The sequence below is a fragment of the Macrotis lagotis genome, chromosome 1 (genome assembly GCF_037893015.1).
Source record: "Macrotis lagotis isolate mMagLag1 chromosome 1, bilby.v1.9.chrom.fasta, whole genome shotgun sequence".
Lineage (NCBI taxonomy): Eukaryota > Metazoa > Chordata > Mammalia > Peramelemorphia > Peramelidae > Macrotis > Macrotis lagotis.
This window is the reverse complement of record NC_133658.1, coordinates 98888351-98907915: the sequence shown is the minus strand read 5'-3', so window position 1 is coordinate 98907915 and position 19565 is coordinate 98888351. Positions and strand designations below refer to the sequence as shown.

Here is a 19565-nt window from a genome sequence, read left to right as displayed (position 1 = left end):
GACTGAATTGAAAAGGATGCTGTATATTTTATGTCTTGAGAGAACCTCTGACAGAAACAATGGATAATTTAGACCGCTTACATTTAACTGATTAACTGATGATCTTTTAGTAGGATGCAAAGTGTGAATCTGGGTCAGGGAAAGTTAGAGGCTTAAAGAGATTAGAGGACATTGGAAAATTGATATGAAATGAATAGAAGGATTGGTCAACTGAAGTTGAAATAAATTTACCATGAGCCAATTCTACCAGGTCAAACTCTGTTTATCTAAACTTTGTCACAGAGTCACAGAAAAGAGTTTAGGACTTTTGGAAAGAACTCATTGACTGGTCCTCACTATATACTTTGTATGTTTATCAAATCTATATGGAATAAAATCTCCAAATAGTCTATATAATTAATTAATAAGTATTTATTAAGGCTTACAGAGTGGCAGGTCAATTACACTAAGTCCTGAAGATGTGAAGACAAAAATGGAATCATCCTTGTCCTCAAGATTTGCAATTTTATCAGTGGAGGACTCTGTGATTGATTCTGTGGGCATTACAAAGACAAAGGAGGTAGTCTCTGCCTTCAAAAAATCCTTTAATAGGAAAGAAAGACATAAAAAGCTTTTGTTCAAGCTGAAAGAGACATTAAAATTAATCTAGTCTACTACATCCCTCATTTTACAAATAAGGAAACAGGCCTGTGCAGGGTTGTTGCTGTTCATCCTTCATTTTCAGAGGAACAATAACATCATGAACCTGATGACTTACTTGTTCATGAGTTGGATTTAAGTGGGGCAGAATTGTACAAAGTTGTCAGCTTCATTCTTTCTTCCAGAGTTGCTGAAGTACAGTAGCAGGATAATAGTCAGGATGACTGGGGATGACCTGGGATGCCATGGTGACCTGGGCATCTTCAATCTCTGACCAAGCTCTAAACACAGGACCTGTTTTCACTGCCTTTATGGCCCTTGCAATCAATTGTTCCATCCACCCTCTCTGCTGGGGAAAGTCTACACTGCAGAAGAAGGAGGAGAAATTATTTTAGCCTGAGGAAGCCACAGAAGGCTTCCCGGAAGAGGCAAGACTGAAGGAAAGTATTTTTTAAAAAATTATTTATTTATTTAGAATTTTACAATTTTCCCCCTCTTTGCTCCCCTCCCCCACCTCCCACAGAAAGCAGTCTGTTAGTATTTACATTGTTTCCATGGTATACATTAATCTGAATTGAATGTGATGAGAAAGAAATCATATCATTAAGGGAAAAAAATAAAGTATAAGAGACAGCAAAATTACATAATAATATGTTGGGTTTTTTTAAAAAAAAATTAAAGGTAATAATCTTTGGTCTTTGTTCAAACTCCACAATTCTTTCTTTGGATACAGATGGTATTCTCCATTGCAGACAGCCCCAAATTGTCCCTGATTGTTGCACTGATGGAATGAGCAAGTCCATTAAGGTTGATCATCATCCCCATGTTGCTGTTAGGATACACAATGTTTTTCTGGTTCTGCTCATCTTGCTCAGCATTAGTTCATGCAAATCCTTCCAGGTTTCCTTGAATTCCTATCCCTTCTGGTTTCTCATAGAACAATAATGTTCCATCACATACATATACCACAGTTTATTAAGCCATTCCTCAATTGATAAACATTTGCTTGATTTCCAATTCTTTGCCACCACAAACAGGGCTGCTATGAACATTTTTGTACAAGTAATGTTTTTATCCTTTTTTCATAATCTCTTCATAGTATAGACCCAGTAGTGGTATTACTGGATCAAAGGGTATGCACATTTTATTTTTTTAATTTTATTTTTTTCTTGGGTATGCACATTTTTGTTGCAACTTTGGGCATAATTCCAAATTTCTCTCCGGAAAGGTTGGATGAGTTCACAGCTCCACCAACAATGTATTAATGTCCCAGATCTCCCCACAGCCCTTCCAACATTGATCATTGTCCTTTCTGGTCATTGAAGCAAAGCCTTGAAGGATAAGTAGGAGTATATGTGTGTATAGTGGGTGTGTGTGGGGGAGGGCATGAAAATCCAGACTGGAGGAATATAGTAGAGGCTGAAAGTAGACTTCCTAAGTATTCCTCCTTCTCTTCCTCTGTAATTCGGGATACTTCTTGCTCCTGATATTTTCTTCACAAGCTACTAAATACACTAAACAGTTTATTCAATTTTCTTGTAGCAAATCTTGTAGCAGCACTTTTTGGAGTAGCAGAAAACTGGAAACAAAGTAGTATCTATTGATTATTTATTACATCATTGCAAATGGAAAGAACAATCACTACAAAACAATTGAAAATTAATGTGCAAAATTACAGTGATTTCCCCCAACTCCTTTGAAGAGATAGAGAATGTGGGGGAACACTATATATATTTTACATTATATTTCCATATCTACAATAGCTTTAAGTCATTTAGAAACACAAGAGTAACTTTGATGGAAGTTTGAGAGGGGATCAGACAGGATTTTCCAAATGATATTATATAGCATCTTTATAATCACACAACTGATTGAATGATCTGTGAAATGCAAGGTTCCACTGTGTATATTGTCTTTTAAATCTTATTTTATTTTGTATTCAATTTTGAATTCTTCCCTTCCCTTTTCCTCTCTTCCATCTGTTCAAAAGGCACAAAAAAAAAACCTCCTTACAAATGTCAAGTTATGCAAAACAAATTCCTGTATTGGCCATGTCCAAAAGAGAGAGAGAAAGAAAAGGAAGGAAGGGAAAAGAAGGATGGACGGAAGGAAGAAAACACATTTCAATTTGTCCACTGAAGGCATCAACTGGGTCTGGATGTGGATAGTCTAGTTCCCCTTGAGTTCTTCTGAATGTTGGTTGACTCTTGTCAACTCTTCAGAGTTTCTAAGTTTTTCACAGTTGATCCTGGGAGTCTTCCCAGGTTTTTCTGAAACCCTTCCCTCCATCATTTCTTCACAGTCTTTCAGCTATTCCCCAATTGATGGGCAAACCTTCGCTTCTCTCTCTCTCTGCCCTCCTCTTCCCAAAGCTATTATGAAGATTTTTATAAATCCTTTTCCTCTTTTCCTTTTTAAAAAGACTTTCTTTGGAGTATATGCCTAGCAGAATGGGACATTGTTCCAATTTGCTTTCCACCAATGGTGCAAGCCATTTATTGACGGGTATGAGGTGGTCCCTCATGATTATTTTAATTTGCAGTTCTCTAATCATTCTCAATTTAGAAGATTTTTTTTTCATATATCTATTGATGACATCGGATATATTTTCATTACTTCCTAGAGACCCGAATTTGAGATTTCTAGGGTGCAGTCCCCGGCCTGGCCAGTGGAGACGCTCTTGTGGCGTGCTGGTTGCTGAGCAACCAGTTCTCTCTCTGCGCGGGGGAGGGCGTCAGGAGGCGGAGCCTCGCGGCGGCGGGGGGGTGGGGGCAGAGGAAGTCGGGCGGGGTGGGGAGAGCGCGCCGGCGGAAGGCCCCGCCCATCCGCCCGGCCCGGTTACACGTGGAACAGTCCGAGAGCGGCAACAAGCCGGGCTCCGGGAAGTGGGAAGGCGGGGCGCGGCGGCGGCCAATGAGCGCTCGAGAAAGGCGGGGCGCATGCGCCTGGAGGGAGACCTGAGGGGGCGGGGCGGGAGGAGGAAGAGAGCGGGGACGCGGGAGCGGGGAGCCGCGGCGGTCGGAGCTCCAGGACCTCGGCCTCCCCGACTGCGGCCAGGGTGAGCGGGGGGCCCGGGCCGGGGGCGGCGGCGCCCACTTTCCCAGCCGTGGCCCGGAGGCGACCCCCGGCGGGGCGGCCGAGGTCACGGGACCCTCGGACCCAGAGGATCGGGCCGCGCGCGGGGTCGGCAGTGGGGCCGGGGTCAGGAGGGGGATGGGGGGTCTGAACACCGGGGGCCAGGCCAAGGGGAGGATGTCCGCCCTGCCCGGCCGGTGCCCCTGGGCCCCAGCACCGCAGCCGAGGGGGCATGGAGGGGGCAGACGTGGCCGTGCCCTTGGCGGCCCCGTCCCGGACCCGGCAGGGGTAGCTGAGCCTCAGGATCAGGGGCGGCCCCGGAGACGCCTCATTTGAGGGGGGCAGCGAAGGGGCTCCCGCTCTTGCCCTTCATAGAGTTCTGCTTTTGTTGGCAAACTCACCCGAGCATAAGTGAGAGAGGAATCTCACATTCGGGCCTGGGGTAACAGGGTGCCAGGTGTGGGCACCTGCTGTGGGACTCCAGACCAATGCTTTAAGTGCTTTGTTGCCTCGGTTTCCTCTTCTGTACAATGAGGGGATTGGACTCTAGAGTGTCCATTTTGGCTTTAAAATGTGTGACCCTATAGTCTCCGCAGGCAAAATTGTGAATTGCCTACTGTGCCTTTGCCACTTGCCTTGAGTAGAGGTTACCTTGAACACAATGTCCGTGACCTCAGGAAGCCCCCCCCCAGGAATTTTGTTTTTTGTTTACTTAAAGGTTAAGACAGAAGCTGCTAATAGCTTATGGTCAAAATTCAAATTTTAGTTTCCAACACTGGAACAACCAAGCTGGGTTTGTCCAGCTTCTAAAGGTCCAAAGGGATCAATAGATTATAGAATTCAAGCTGGAAGAGAACCAACCACGGAATCTAATCCTCTCATTTTACAGATGAAAAAACATGACTTTTATAAGGTCACCCAGGTTGAAACTAGGATTTGAACTCATATCATTTGACTCCAAATCCAGTAACATTTCTTGAGATCTCCTCGGATTCAGGAATCCACAGGAGTCCCTCCCATTCAATTCCTTTCATTTCACCCTTCATTTTACCAAGTGTCTCCAAGTACTGTGAAAAACTAGAGATAACCGCAGATTTGCCTCAGAATTTAAAATCTAGTGGGGAGCAGAATCTAACATATGTTATTAGTACAAACGTGAATATTCCTAACTGACATGTAGCATTTTAATGGGCAGCCAGGTGGCAGTGGATAGAGCACTGGGCCAGGAGTCAAGAAGACTCATCTTGAGTTCAAATGCAGCCACAGACACTTCAACCTGTTTGCTTCAGTTTTCTCATCTGTAAAAGGAGCTAGAAACCACTCCTGTATCTTTGCCAAGAAAACCCCAAATGAGGTCACAAATTGTTGGACACGACTGAAAAACTACTGAACAACAACAAAAAGCACTTCAATATTTAATCCTTAGACCAATCATACAAGGAGGATATTAGAATCCCTATTTTACAGAGGGTTTTAATGATTTGTTCAGGTCCATAGTTGAGTTCCAGAGGCAAATTTGAACTCAAGTTTTTCCTTTTCCTGAATCCAACACTCTACTATATGATGCTTTAGACAGTAAAACTTATGGCTAATTGGAAAAAGGGAAAGTTTGGGCTGCTTGGAATAGTCAAGCAACCACTCAAACTGCTGAAAAAGACCTTAGAGGTCATCTGGATGGATCTTCTCATTTTATAGATGAGGAAATTTGAGGCCCTTAGGGGTAGAGCACCTGATTTTGGTCACACAGGTAGTGGGCATGAAAGGTCTTCTGACTCCAAAGTTGGTGTTCTTTCCTTTGGACCTTACTTCTCTTATGATAACTGAAATTTGACATTGAAGAATGATAAGGCTTCTTAGATGGGTATTGAAGATAGGGAGAGAGACCATTGGAATGAAAATGTAGACAGGGATTATCCAACATGACATAGATGTTAGGAAACTTGGTGGGTAGAGAAAAAATGTGGAAATTAGGGAATAAGATTGGCTAGGTAGAGTGGGAGCAAGTTATAGAGGACCTCAAATGCCAACATTAGGAGTTTAGGCCAGAGGAAATTATTTTATTCATTCTCTCAGATTGGAAGTTCATCCTTCTGTCCTTTCTTATTGTGACCAAGATACTGTTGGTTCTAGTATTAAAGAAATTTTAGTGAATTTCTTAATCTTTTCCTTGGATTAGTTTTAACTGCTTAGCATAGGAATGATGGGTAAACTATTTAAATTGGGTATCCACTCTTCAATACCTATATTTAATGAAGAGCTTGTTATTTTCTGGGGGAACACAATAGGAGAATTCACTCCTATTGCTTGCTCCTAGAGTAGCTAAGCTTGGTCTGATGATACCTTGGTCTTGAGACAGAGGAGAGCAAAGGAAGCATGTTGAACTTGGGTTGCACTATTAGATGCTCAAGTTGTCACCTCCAAACCAGTATATGACTGTGGGTGCTATTTTTTTCTTCTGTTCAGTGGGTTCTTTCTTGTTCCTGAGAGTAAGAAACATATGGTAACTGCCACTTTCAGAGGAGCCAAGCAAAGTGCTGTGAGAGGGACTGAGCCAAACACTGCACATGATGGAGTTTGTCAAAGAATGCCCAAGTTGGAAATGACTGGGGAGACCTGGCATTCTTGCCCCCTTCTCATGCTTCTCAGAGTCTGAAGAGTCACTCTTAGTAGTGACTTAAGTCCTAGTGTGGCAGGGGCACATTCACTGCTGAGATTTGACTGGTTGAAAGTTAGAAGGTAGTTTGTGACTGTTCTCCACTTAATGTATTTTTGTTATTGTTCCTGCTCAGTTGACTCAGTTGTGTTCGACTCTTATGACCATATTTGGGGTTTTCTTGGCAGACATACTAAAGTGGTTTGCTGTTTCTTTCTCCAGTTCATTTTACAGATGAGGAAACTGAGGCAAACAGCATTAAGTGACCTGATTAGGGTCACACCAGATAGTCAGTGTTAGAGGTTGGGTTTGAACTCTGGTCTTCCTGACTCCAGGCCCAGCAATCTATAGACTAAGCCACCTGCTGCCCTACTTTTTTGTTCTAGTAAGTAGGCAGTTAACATGGAAACCTTTTATTTCACAAGATACAGAACTGCTTTCATCATGAGGAGTATCTGTGTTCAGTGAGACGTGTTTGTGTGTGTGTGTGTGTGTGTGTGTTTTACCTACACAAATACTTCACTGCATATCTGTCCAAATGAGTATGTCTCTGGGGTAGAACTGCCAAGAATGATGCCATACTTCCAATTTCCCCTCCTTTTTTTTTTTAGGTTTTTTGCAAGGCAAATGGGGTTAAGTGGCTTGCCCTAGGCCACACAGCTAGGTAATTACTAAGTGTCTTTATCCACTGCCACCTAGCCGTCCCTTCCCTCCTCTTTTTGATTGATGACTTCCTTATGTTGTTGAATGTTTCCTCCACTTTACATTGAAACGTCCTTATAACCAAGAAAAACAAACTGAAAAAAGTCCAAAATCTTGTAGCATTTGGAGTGTACATTGCACCCTGCTTTCCCCCCACCCCCATGCTCCTCTCCCCAGCCCGGTGAGAGGTATGTGCTCTTCATCTGTTCTTGGGAGTGTGGATTGCTCCATTGTCATTCCCTGTAGCATAGAGGTCTTATAGTGTTGTTTTTATCTGGGTCAGTGAAGTCTTAGTTCTTACTTCTTTGTTCTGCATGTCTATCACTTCCTCCAAATTCTCCCTTGTTGTTGTTTCTTACATCCATCACAAGAATCTTCTATACTGTTTACATACTGTTCTCCAGTCACTTTGTTGCCTCTTTTTGGCTACAACAAAGAGTGTGATATCCTTAGGACCTTCCTCACTGTTATTGACCTCCTTGGAGCATGTATGTGCCCAATAACACTCAAACAGTTTTGGAAGTATCCTTGTGAGGATGGGAATTGAGAAGATGACAGAATTTCTTAGATAACAGCTCTTCTTTGCAAAAGAGAACAAATGACTCTTGTGCCTAAATCCTAGGCCTCATATCACCCCATCCCCTTGCCATAGCTGAATTGGGTATGGGGAGCATTTTAGAGCACCAGCTGACATTATAACCCCAAAGGTCAGTTCAGCTGGACCTGTGGAAAGTGAGCCCCCCCCACCCCCCCCCCCGCCCCGTTCTTGCATTCAAATACCTTGCACAGCCTGCTGCTCACTCACTTTGCTGTTTATTCACCTGCCACCTCCAGACCAGACTGTTGACTCAGTGAAGGCCTGAAACTTTTTACTTTTCATTGTTGTAGACTGTGAGGTCTTGGCAATGCATCTTGTTCCAGCCTCCCGGCTACTCCATCTCCATAGCACCTAATCCTTTCACATTAGACTGTCTCAGCAGCCTGGGGAGGTGGGCGGGCCAGGAGTTATTAGGCCAAATTTGACAGATAAAAAGATAGTCTAAAGTCACACACTGAGCTGGGTTAGACCAGGACCCCTTGTAGCACTATTCCTCTACTTCCAAGTGGGTCAAGTTCAATGGGTCAGTTGTCTCTTTGAAATAGCAAGATTGATGCCTGGATCTCTAATCTTTATGGGAATTTTTTTTTGTTAGTTTTTGCAAGGCAAATGGGGTTACGTGGCTTGCCCCAGGCCATACAGTTAAGTAATTATTAATTGTCTGAGGCCGGATTTGAACTCCGGTACTCCTGACTCCAAGGCCAGTGCTCTATCCACTGGGCCACCTAGCCACCCCTCTTTATGGGAATTTTAGCTATAATTCATCCCTTTCCTTTCATTTTCTGTATTTTTTCCTCTTTGTAGACTCAGAAGCTCCTCAAGGATGCTCAGGGCCACTCTCCTGTGCTGCCTCCTTGGGGCATTCAGCCTCCAATGTGCTGGGGCAGAAGAGCATGTGGACAGCCATAGTCATGCTGGTGTTCGCCTGGATAAGAACATGGTGCAGGACAAAGAGTATGTGTTTTGGGGGCTGCCAGGTGCTGGAGATGAGGTCTGCCTGTCGCAACTACAGCTGCAGCCAGAACTTTATTTTTTTTCCCCTAAAACATACTGATCTCTGATTTCATTTCATTTAAGCAGCAAACCCTGAGAGGGGCAAGTCATGACAGTTATCTCCAGTTACACAGATGGGGAAACTGAGGCCCAGAGAAGTTAAGTGAGTTAGTGGTACAGCCACCACTGGTGCCTACATTTCTTGTCTCCCAGCATCACCCTTATCTTTTCCTTTGATGCTTGAGAAATAATCCTTCAGTGTTTTATTCATCCCTAAAATTTCCATTGTCCTCTTGGATTGGGTCAGGTAACCATGGCAGGTCTGACCTTTACCATTACACATGTCTCCTGACATTACTCTTGGCTGATCTGGGATAAAATGTCTGGGCTTTAAACCATGGTTGCAGTCAGACCCCCTTGTTCATGTGCTACTCCAGCAGTGCAGTCAGAATTGATTGAAGTCTTCACAAAGCCTTCACAATGGTCTCAACCCGATTGTTGGTTTTGTAGGCACATCATGGAACACCTGGAGGGTGTCATTGAGAAATCAGAGTCAGAAATGTCTCCCCAAGAACTGCAGCTCCATTACTTCAAGATGCATGACTATGATGGGAACAACTTGCTTGATGGCTTAGAACTTGCCACTGCCATCTCTCATGTCCATAAGGAGGTGAGTGAGAAGCCTACAGGAGCAGTGCCCATGTAAAAAGGCCCCTTTGTGATCCTGAGAATAACCTTCATGTAATGTGTACTAATACTCACCTCTTCATTAGCAAGGGACTCATTGTCCTGTAGTTTATGCCTGCAGAATTGTGTTCAATTCAGTTCTGGCCACCCCATTTGTGGAAGGACATTGGTCAACTTGAGCATAGGCAAAGGAGAACAGCCAGAATGGAACAGAACCTCAGATTCATACTATGTAAGAACTAGGGATGTTCAGCCTGGAGCAGAGGAGACTCTGGGTAGACATTATGTTAGCCTTTAATTGTACAGAGTCATCATGTGGAAGGGGGATTGAGATTCCTTCTCTTTTGCCCCAAGGCAAAACCAGGAGAAATGGATGGAAGTACCTTCAAGGTAAATCTAGAGGTGTTCTTCTAGCATTTAGAGCTATGCAGAAGTTGAATGGACCCCCTTAGGATGTGTGTATAGGTGTGTGTGTTGGGGAGGAGGTGGTCTCCCAAGAAAAGGCAGGGGAACCACTAACAGGGTATGTTAGAGATAGGATCCATTTTCCAGGCACAGACTGGAGTAGAACATCCTTCCAATTCTAAAATTCTGTGATTTTCCTGTCATGTCCCACTATTCTTCATTTTTCCTCTTTATTCCCCTTTTCCTCCTGAAGAAGACAGACTAGAGAATTTACTTTTTTTTTATTTAACCTATACAGATCAGTTTAATGTACCTTTTGATAACTCCTTTCAGGGGGAAAAAATAATTGATTTGGAAGTAGAATAGAACAACTATTCTAACTTGGTGGTTTGGAATTTTCTGTCACCTAGTCTCAATCACTGCCACAGATAATTGGTTTTAGATGCCTTTTAAAAAATTAGAAAATTCATAGAATGTGTGAGTTTCATAACATTGAAGAATTCTAAAATGTCAAGGAAACATCCTTAAAAACCCCCTAGTTTGATTTTCTTCATTTTATAGAGGAATCATTTTTTTTTTGGAACCCCAGGTCCAAATATGATACTTGTATGTACATATTACAGATGCTTTGTGAATGTTGAATGGAATGAGGTCTAAAAAACTTTGGGAATGGTAAATGGCAGAGAAGGGCAAAATGGCAGGCTACTGATGTCAAGTCTGAATCTGCCAGCCCTAACATGTCTAGATATGTAACCGTATTAGGAGGAGGACCAGGGCTATTTGGCATAATAATTCAGACTGCAGATGATTATGAGAGCTTACTGTACTCTCATCCCAATTCTAGAAGCTTTGGAGATTCAGGTATGTATGGTTTCTGACTTCAAATCTAACTGAGGAACTAAGATGTAGCTACATTAAAAAGGCAATTAATGATTTAAGACAAAATGTCAAATGAGCTGCATAGATCATAAATACAGACATTTATTTACGGCATGGGGATAATGATGAAATGAGATGGGAAAATTATGTGGAGGATGTGGAATTTGTTAGACCTCCGGGAATGGGTAGAATTTAGAGATTGGGGAAGACATTTCATTCATATATTAAGGTATGGAGGCAAGAAGACCCCAGTGGGATTGAGGGGTTTACATATTGCAAAGGTAGGCTGGGACCAGATTATAGTTACCAAGCTAAGGAGTTAGGTTGTTCTTTTGGTAATGGGAACCCTTGAAGGTTTTGGAACAAATCGATAGCCCATTAAGCAGTATTTTAGTTTGTTTTTTTTTTTTTTTTTGCAAGGCAATGGGGTTAAGTGGCTTGCCCAAGGCCACACAGCTAGGTAATTATTAAGTGTCTGAGACCGGATTTGAACTCAGGTACTCCTGACTCCAGGGCCACTGCTTTATCCACTACTCCACCTAGCCGCCCCTTTAAGCAGTATTTTAGGAAGATAGGCCTGTGCATGGTGACTGTAGAAATGGAAAGATGGGATAGCTATGGGGGGTGTTTCAAAGGAAGAATCAACAGGACTCAGATAATGATATGCCGTGAGCTGTTTCTATAAGTACTAGGAATATACTCTATATTCAAAATCAGCCAGGTTTTTCTGATGCCACCTGGATATCACTTGGCCATAGTCTTTCCCCCTTTTCCCTGTGGCATCCAGATTTCTATATATTATCTAAGTGAAGTGAGCATCTGGGATGGCTCACTGTGGTGTCCATACCAAACTGTTGCTCTGATCTCCTTTAACAAGGGCACTTCCCTTATGTGGTATGTCCCAAGTAATGGACATGGGTTTTGTGTCAAATCATTCACCCCCTCCATGTTGGGACACTTGCATCAGCCCTCATGTTCTAGCCGTGGGCTTAGTTTGTGGGTCGGGTGACACTCTATCCAGAAGTTTTCTGAAATAAGGCTGTTGTTGCTTTCTTCATTGGTAAAAAATAATTCTGAATCATGTCTAAGAATTATTTTTGTTAAATAAGAGACAACAGCAGGGAGGATAGCTATTCTGGAGGCCCTGTTTTGAGCCCCACTTTTCGGGAGACTTCATGATTTCAGCAGTCACCTAAACCATGTTCTAATGAATTGCCAGTCTGCCTTAATCTGCTAATTCCTTACACTGATGAAATCACAGTAGCAAATAAAATAAATGTTTAAGTGGATTCTGTTTACTCCATGTTTTTTTCTCATTATCCACTTGAATCCTGATGCCATTATAATGTGTTGTCCATCATATTTGGTACAGACTTTTGTTGGGATTCACCTTGTACTTCTTTCCTGATTTCACTCCTGGGCTTTAGCATGACTTCCCTACTCACTGACACCCGATTATGTTTTCTAGGAAGGAGGGGAGCAGGCACCAGCCATGAAGGAAGAAGAATTGATGAACTTGATAGATGATGTTTTAAAGGATGATGATAAGAACAATGATGGCTACATCGATTATGCTGAATTTGCAAAGTCACTGGAATAAAATTCATTGACTGTCTGCTAGTTATATGCAAATGTGACCCAGTAAAATGTGATTGAATACTTGCCATATTGCAGAGTAGTTATGTTTTTCCAGCTTCAGTGCTGCAGGCTGAGACCCTCTAGCAACTTGTTACTTTGGAATGAAAATAGAAACTTTTGGGGAGATGTGGCTCAAAAATGTTAGAACTACATCCCACTCCTGCATTGATGTTAAGTTTTTAACAGACAAGCACCTTTTGAGAGTGTGGTATGTCACTGAGTGGGTGCTTAGATCTCGTTTTTGGATGTAGGAGACTACCTGACTCTTGGTTTTAATAATGTTATCAATAAATCTTGTCAAATGAATACTTCTTTCATGTAGCCTGGGAAATAAATGGTGTCTCAGCTGACTGTTCATCTGTCCATAGGACCCCACATAACCAGTGTTCTTTACAGCTGACCCAGTACAGATCATTGCTTGCTATGGGCAGGGGGCAATTTGCAAAATTGTTTATAGCTACAAACATTGGAAAGGAATGTTTGCCAAATACTGAACTCAACTGTCAGTAGAGCCTGTTGATAAAAACAGTTTTGACTTGGGTATCTATAACCCCTTATGTTGACCTCAGTATTTCAGCTTTTCAGTCTTTCAATATTTTACAGGACTACTGCCACATCCCTATACTTTATTTTTGTTATTATTTTTTTAATATCATATTCCCTGGGGGGAGAGACCTTGAATGAATGTAATGTGGTTTTTTGCTCCAAAAAGGTTAACTTTCTTAATGTTTGTATTTAACACTAATTTCTGGAGTTCCATTTTATGGTCTAAATGCTGTAGGTAGACTGTAAAAACTACCCAGTCGGGGGCATAAAATAAAATTCTAGATAATCTAACCTGCATCAGAATGAATAAGATAATGCTGCCAGTTAAGGGTTATTGAGACACCTTAACATTCAAACTGGGTGATTTCAGAAGGAAAGCCGTTTAAATGAGCTCTCCTATTCTCAAGAGAATACTTGAATTCTTTCAGCTCAGTAAAAAAGGCCTGAAGTCCTTTGAACTTTGTAGACTCAACAGTATTTGAAAAGTAATACAGAACGACAATTGAGACAAAAAACACCATCTCAGTACTACTTTGGGCACGATTGACATTCTGTGTGAAATGATAAGTTGTTTCATAACCAATAGGAAAGGAATCTCTGCTTAGTGTATTGTGCTCTAACATGTTCAAAGACCTATTTTCTGTATTAAGGTATTCTTAAAACAAATGTATTCATAAAAATGATTTCCTGTGTTGCGTGTTTGTGCAATCAGAGCTATGTTGTAAACTATTCTTGTAATATCTAGTTATTTTGAAAGATTTGTATAATGAATTATTCTGGATATATGAGTAATAAAGGATGAAATTGAGAACTGGAGAGTGGAAGATTTCTTGAATTTCTTGCTCTTTTTGATCTTGGGCTAATTTTTATCTTTTTCATATCAAAATGCATGGAGTAGTAAAAGTAGTAGAAAGAGCCTTGGGTTTCAGTCACAAGACCTGGATTCATATTCCAACTGTGAAGCTTATCAGATTGGTGTTCTCCCTTCTCTGAGTATCTGTTTCTCCATCTGTAAAATAGGAGTGATAATACTAACTCTCTTCTCTGACTTGTTAAAAGAAAACACATGAGAATCCTTAAAGTACTTCATCCATCCCCAACTAGCCCCAAACTAAGGTTCTTTTTTCTTTTTTAAGGTTTTTTTGCAAGGCAATGGGATTAAGTGGCTTGCCCAAGGCCACACGGCTAGGTAATTATTAAGTGTCTGGAAGCCAGACTTGAACTCAGGTACTTCTGACTCCAGGGCCTAGGGTTCTTCTTCAAACAAAGCTTTTAGCCTCCATTCAAGGGCTATACTGACTTACAGACCTTGAATTCTTCTCACTGGAGGTCATTTTCCATTTTTAGTCATTTTTTTTCTTCACAATTAAGAGTCTTTTTGATGCTTCCTTCACTGGCCAAGTTAAGCATATTACAACATTCCCAAGAGCAGAATGCAAAGCTTTTTCACCCTGGGATCTGATAGATTTCGTTGCCAAATGCTAAAATTGTCCTGCATTGTTTACAGAAAGCTCTCCAAGGCCTAAGAAGAAAGTGTTGGACTTGCCAACATTTTCCAAGTAACGAATTTCACTTTGCCAGGAGGAGAAGTCCCCTTATATTTCATGATAATACAGAAACTCCTCATTCAGCAAGATGAAATCAGTTGTGTAACTACCACCTCCTCAGATCATCTTTTCACCCCAGCTGCAGGACTTCATCATGCCCCAGAACTGGCTTTTTAATGAGTTATCTTCCCCTTTAAGACTGGGGCCTCTAGGGGTGGCTAGGTGACACACCGGCCTTGGAGTCAGAAGTACCTGGGTTCAAATCCGTTCTCAGACACAATAATTACCTAGCCGTGTGGCCTTGGGCAAGCCACTTAACCCCATTTGCCTTGCAAAAACCTAAAAAAAGAAAAAGATTGGGGCCTCCTAGAAGTTACGAACTCTTTAGCCTTTTTCTGGGAGGGTCTCCCCAAATCTTAGTACATTGCTTGGTGCAGAGTAGCTATTTGAAGTTTATTGATTCTGACTGAAATAGACATGATGTTCTTTTTTCCAGAAGAAAAAATTATTTTTAACCAAAGAAAAGACATGACTCATGTTGTCTATTGAGCAAAAATTATTTATTCTAGACCTCATTCCATTGGCCTTTGTGTAATTCCTAGAAAATAGATAATGCCTCCTAGCTTATTGCCAGGCATAAATTAGGCATCTAATAAATACTTTCTGAATTGCCTAATGGAATGATTGAATCATGAATTATTAGCTGTATGGACCCTAAATGATATCTAACCTCTCTTTGTTTAATACTTGAGGAAACAGCCCTATGGTGGGCAAGAGAGATGTGGGACAAAGATTGGAATTGGAGGGTCTGGGTTTGAAGCTGCCCATCCTTGCTCAAGGGTTTGGGAACTCAAAAGAAGTGAATTTAACTCCTAAATTGGGCCAGTGATTTTTAGAATATTGGCTTTGTTAAGTGTGTTAACCAACAAAAAGCTTACGGCCCAAGAGGACCCACTCAGTGGTTGGCATGCTAGTCAGGGGAAGCCAGAAGGATCTGACCAGATCTGATAGTGTATGTATGATAATGCTGAGAGTTGGCAAGGGATGGGAAGAGGGGAGTAGTAATGATGATGGGGGATGAGTTCATCTGTGCTACTTTCAACCCTGGAAGAAAGAAGGGAAATTAAAGTAATTTCATAATAATAATAGCTATCAGATATATAATAGCCATTAAGGTTTGCAAAGTCTCTACAAATGTCATCTCATTAGATGCCTCTTTCTATCTGTAAGTTTCTTATTTTCATTAATTTGTTCTTACTAACTAGGTGCTAAGCTTAGTTATCTACCTGCTTAAGGGGTGCAGGTGCTATCTATACACCTTGGAACAAAGTCTTTTTATTATATGTGCATTTTCTTTTTTATTATGATTTTAAGCACTAACCCATCAATATTTCAATATTTGAAGAACATAAAAAGAGGATTGTATGGGAAACAACTGTTTTAGAGCTTCTTTTTTGGTTAAATTTATGTTAAATTTTATATAATAGCTAACGTGTATAAAAGTGATTTAAGATTTATGATGTGCTTTACAATCTGCTATCTGAGGGTTAGTAACAAAATACTCTGCTTGTCTGTGTCCCCTTCTGAACTTCCTTCGATTTTTTTTTTCCCTGATGGATGGTGTAATTTATTTTTCTATTTTTATTTTTTTAGGGTTTTTTTTTGTTTTTTGTTTTTTTGCAAGGCAAACGGAGTTAAGTGGCTTGCCCAAGGCCACACAGCTAGGTAATTATTAAGTGTCTGAGACCAGATCTGAACCCAGGTACTCCTGACTCCAGGGCTGGTGCTTTATCCACTGTGCCACCTAGCTGCCCCAAGGGTAGTGTAATTTAAAAAAAAATTATTTTCAGTTCCAAATTCTCTCCCTCTCTCCATTTCCTTTTCCATTTTCTTAAAGGGCAAGTAATAAGATAGCCATTATACATGGGAAATATGTAAAACATTTTCATATTAGCTGTTTCCAAAAAAAAGTTGGAAAAATAAAGGAAAAAATGTACTTGAATCTGTACTCAGAATTTATCAGTTCTCTCTCTGAAGCTGAATAGCATTTTTCATTTTGAGTTTTGGAACTGTCATGAATCATGTATGGATCAGAGGAGGTAGTCTTTTGCTCCTATTTTTTAAATTTATTTGAAATTTGAATTTCATTGATGCCCCTTTTCTCTATTTTTGCATCTCTATCACTAGTCATCAACTCTCAAAAAAAAAAAAGAAGCCCTCCCTGGAGCAAATCACCATAATTAAGCAAAATACACACAGGTTGAGCATGCCTGAAAATGTTTGTCTCATTCTGTACCCCTAGTTCAGTCATTCCCCATTTTAAAAAATTGTACACCCCTGAACATGCATCCCCTATTTATAAATTATATATTGCTATTATGTGTGTGTATATATATATATATATATATATACAAATGCATATCTATTCTGTCTATGTATCTGTTTATCTATCTACATCTTTACATACACTATTCTCTGTACATTGCTTTGTACCTCAATATTACTTTAAATGAAAAAGACCCAAGTAGAAAGAAGTAGGGTATTAAATAGGTCTCTCTTACCCATCACTGTCCTTGAGTGCAGAACCCACCTTTTGTGGGACACCTATTGTAGCTATAAAGTGGTCTTCTGGGTGGGGAGTGGCTATGCTGGGATTGAAGGGAGAATCTCTTCCCAAGCCAGAGCTGTTGAAGATGCCTAGGTAGCAACTTATTATTACTGACTGACTAAAAGTCTTTATCAGAAGAGGGGAGATTGGAAGCTTCAATAGCAGTGGGAAGAGGTACAAGGGACTTAGGGGATAATGGATGAAAGATAGGTGTGATTGTGTTGGATACAAGCACCATATTGGCTAATATAATAGTAGTCAATCCATCTTCCCATCCTCACTTGGTTAAGCTCATTTTTTGATATCATTCCTTGGCCTTTTGGGCCTAAACTTTGGAGACATTGGCTCCAGTCCATTGTCTTTCTGGTCTGGAGTGGGATACTTGATTTATGATAAGTCTTCTGAAATATTGATTGGTATTACACTGATTGCAGTTTTTAAGTCTTTCAATGTCATTTTACCTTGTATTACTAAAGTAGTAGTTAATTAATAACTAAGAAACATTCTGAGCAATATAATTTATTAGCAAAACAGGCATAATAAAAGAGGTCTTTGGATTGACTGGGGAAGAGTGATTTGGCACTAGAGAAGCAGTCTCTTTCAGAATTGTTCTGAGAATGAAAACTATTCCAGAACATACAAGAGATATCCACGGACTGAGACATCTGGGATTCAAAATGGGTTGATGAAATGCTTTTGGGAGTGGGCACAATGACAACTAGGTGACCACTGGATAGAATATCAGGCCTGGGGTGAGGAGCACTCATCTTCCTGAGTTTAAATCTGGCTCAGACCAAGCAAGTACACTTAATTTTGTTTGTTGCAGTTTCCTCACCTGTAAAATGACCTGGAGAAGAAAATATCAAGCCACTCTAGGATCTTTGTCAAGAAAGCCTCAAATAGAGTAATGAAGAGTTCAACATGACTGAAATGACTGAACAACAATTAGTATTTACAAGGAGACTTGGTGTTATCTAACATTTACTTATTTATTTATTTATTTGTTTGTTTGTTTGTTTATTTATTTTAGGTTTTTGCAAGGCAAATGGGGTTAAGTGGCTTGCCCAAGGCCACACAGCTAGGTAATTATTAAGTTTCTGAGACCGGACTTGAACCCAGGTACTACTGACTCCAGGGCGGGTGCTTTATCCACTACGCCACTTAGCCACCCCTATATTTTATTTTTTTAAAGAAAGATTTTATTTATTTTGAGTTTTACAATTTTTTCCCCATTCTTGCTTTCCTCCTCCCTACCCCCCACAGAAGGTAGTTTGTTAGTCTTTACATTATTTCCATGATATTCATTGATCTAAGTTGAATGTGATGAGAGAGAAATCATATCCTTAAGAGATAGAAAAATTACATAAGAATCTAATGGTCCCCCCCCCCCCACCCAATTTGAAGGTAATAGTATTTGGTCTTTGTTCAAACTCCACAATTCTTCCTCTGGATAACAGATGGTATTCTCCATAGAAGATATGCCAAAAATGTGCCTGATTGATGCACTGGTGGAATGAGAAATTCCATCAAGGTTAATCATCACCCTCAGGTTGTTGTTAGTGTGTACACGGTTTTTCTGGTTCTGCTCATCTTGCTCAGCATCAGTTCATGCAGATCTCTCCATGCTTCCCTGGATTCCCATCCCTCCTGGTTTCCAATAGAACAATAGTGTTCCATGACACACATATACCACAGTTAGTTAAGCCATTCCCCAATTGAAGGACATTCACTCAATTTCCAATTCTTTTACCACAAACAGGGCTGCTATGAATATTTTTTGTAAAAGTGCTGTTTTTACCTTTTTTCATAATCTCTTCAGGGCATAGACCCAGTAGTGGTATTGCTGGATCAAAGGGTATGCACATTTTTGTTGCCCTTTGGATGTAGTTCCAAATTTCTCTCCAGAAAGGTTGGATGAGTTCACAGCTCCACCAACAATGTAATAGTGTCCCAGATTTCCCACAACCCTTCCAACAATGATCATTGTCCTTTCTGGTCATATTGGCCAGTCTGAGAGGTGTAAGGTTTACAGAGTAATGATTTAGCGCATTTTTTTATATGACTATGGATTGCTTTGATTTCCTCATCTGTAAATTGCCTTTGCATATCCTTTGATCATTTGTCAATTGGGGAAACAGGTAGGTTGGATTTGAACTCAGGTCCTCCTGACTCCAGGGCTGGTGCTCTATTCACTGCACCACCTAGCTGCTCCCCAAGAGTTGATTTTATGAAAAAAAAAACACAATAAAGTTGATAATTCTCTGGTTAATTTGATTTAAAAAAAAGAAAGAAAACCAACTTGCTAGTATCATAAATGAAAAAGCTGAACTTACCATCAATGAGGCGAAAATTAAAGTAATAATTTGAAATTATTTTGCTCAACTGTATGCCAATAAATTTGATAATCTAAGTGAAATTAATGAATATTTACAAAAATATAAGTTGCCCAGGTTAAATGAAGAGGAAATTAAATACCTAAGTAACCCTATCTCAGAAAAAGAAATTCAACAAGCCATTATTGAACTCCCTAAGGAAAAAAATCTCAGGGCCAGATGGATTCATAAGTGAATTCTATCAAACATTTTTTTTTTAGGT

General features: G+C 40.6%; 1 protein-coding gene across 1 annotated transcript; it reads left to right on the top strand.

The window, feature by feature from the left end:
- Positions 1 to 3563: 3563 nt before the first annotated feature.
- Positions 3564 to 13283, top strand: MCFD2 (multiple coagulation factor deficiency 2, ER cargo receptor complex subunit). Its single transcript, XM_074205319.1, has 4 exons — positions 3564 to 3697; positions 8472 to 8621; positions 9171 to 9330; positions 12100 to 13283. Exons 1-4 carry the CDS (start codon positions 3579 to 3581, stop codon positions 12229 to 12231), a joined length of 561 nt encoding a protein of 186 aa, XP_074061420.1. The 5' UTR covers positions 3564 to 3578; the 3' UTR covers positions 12232 to 13283.
- The last annotated feature ends 6282 nt before the right edge of the window (positions 13284 to 19565 follow it).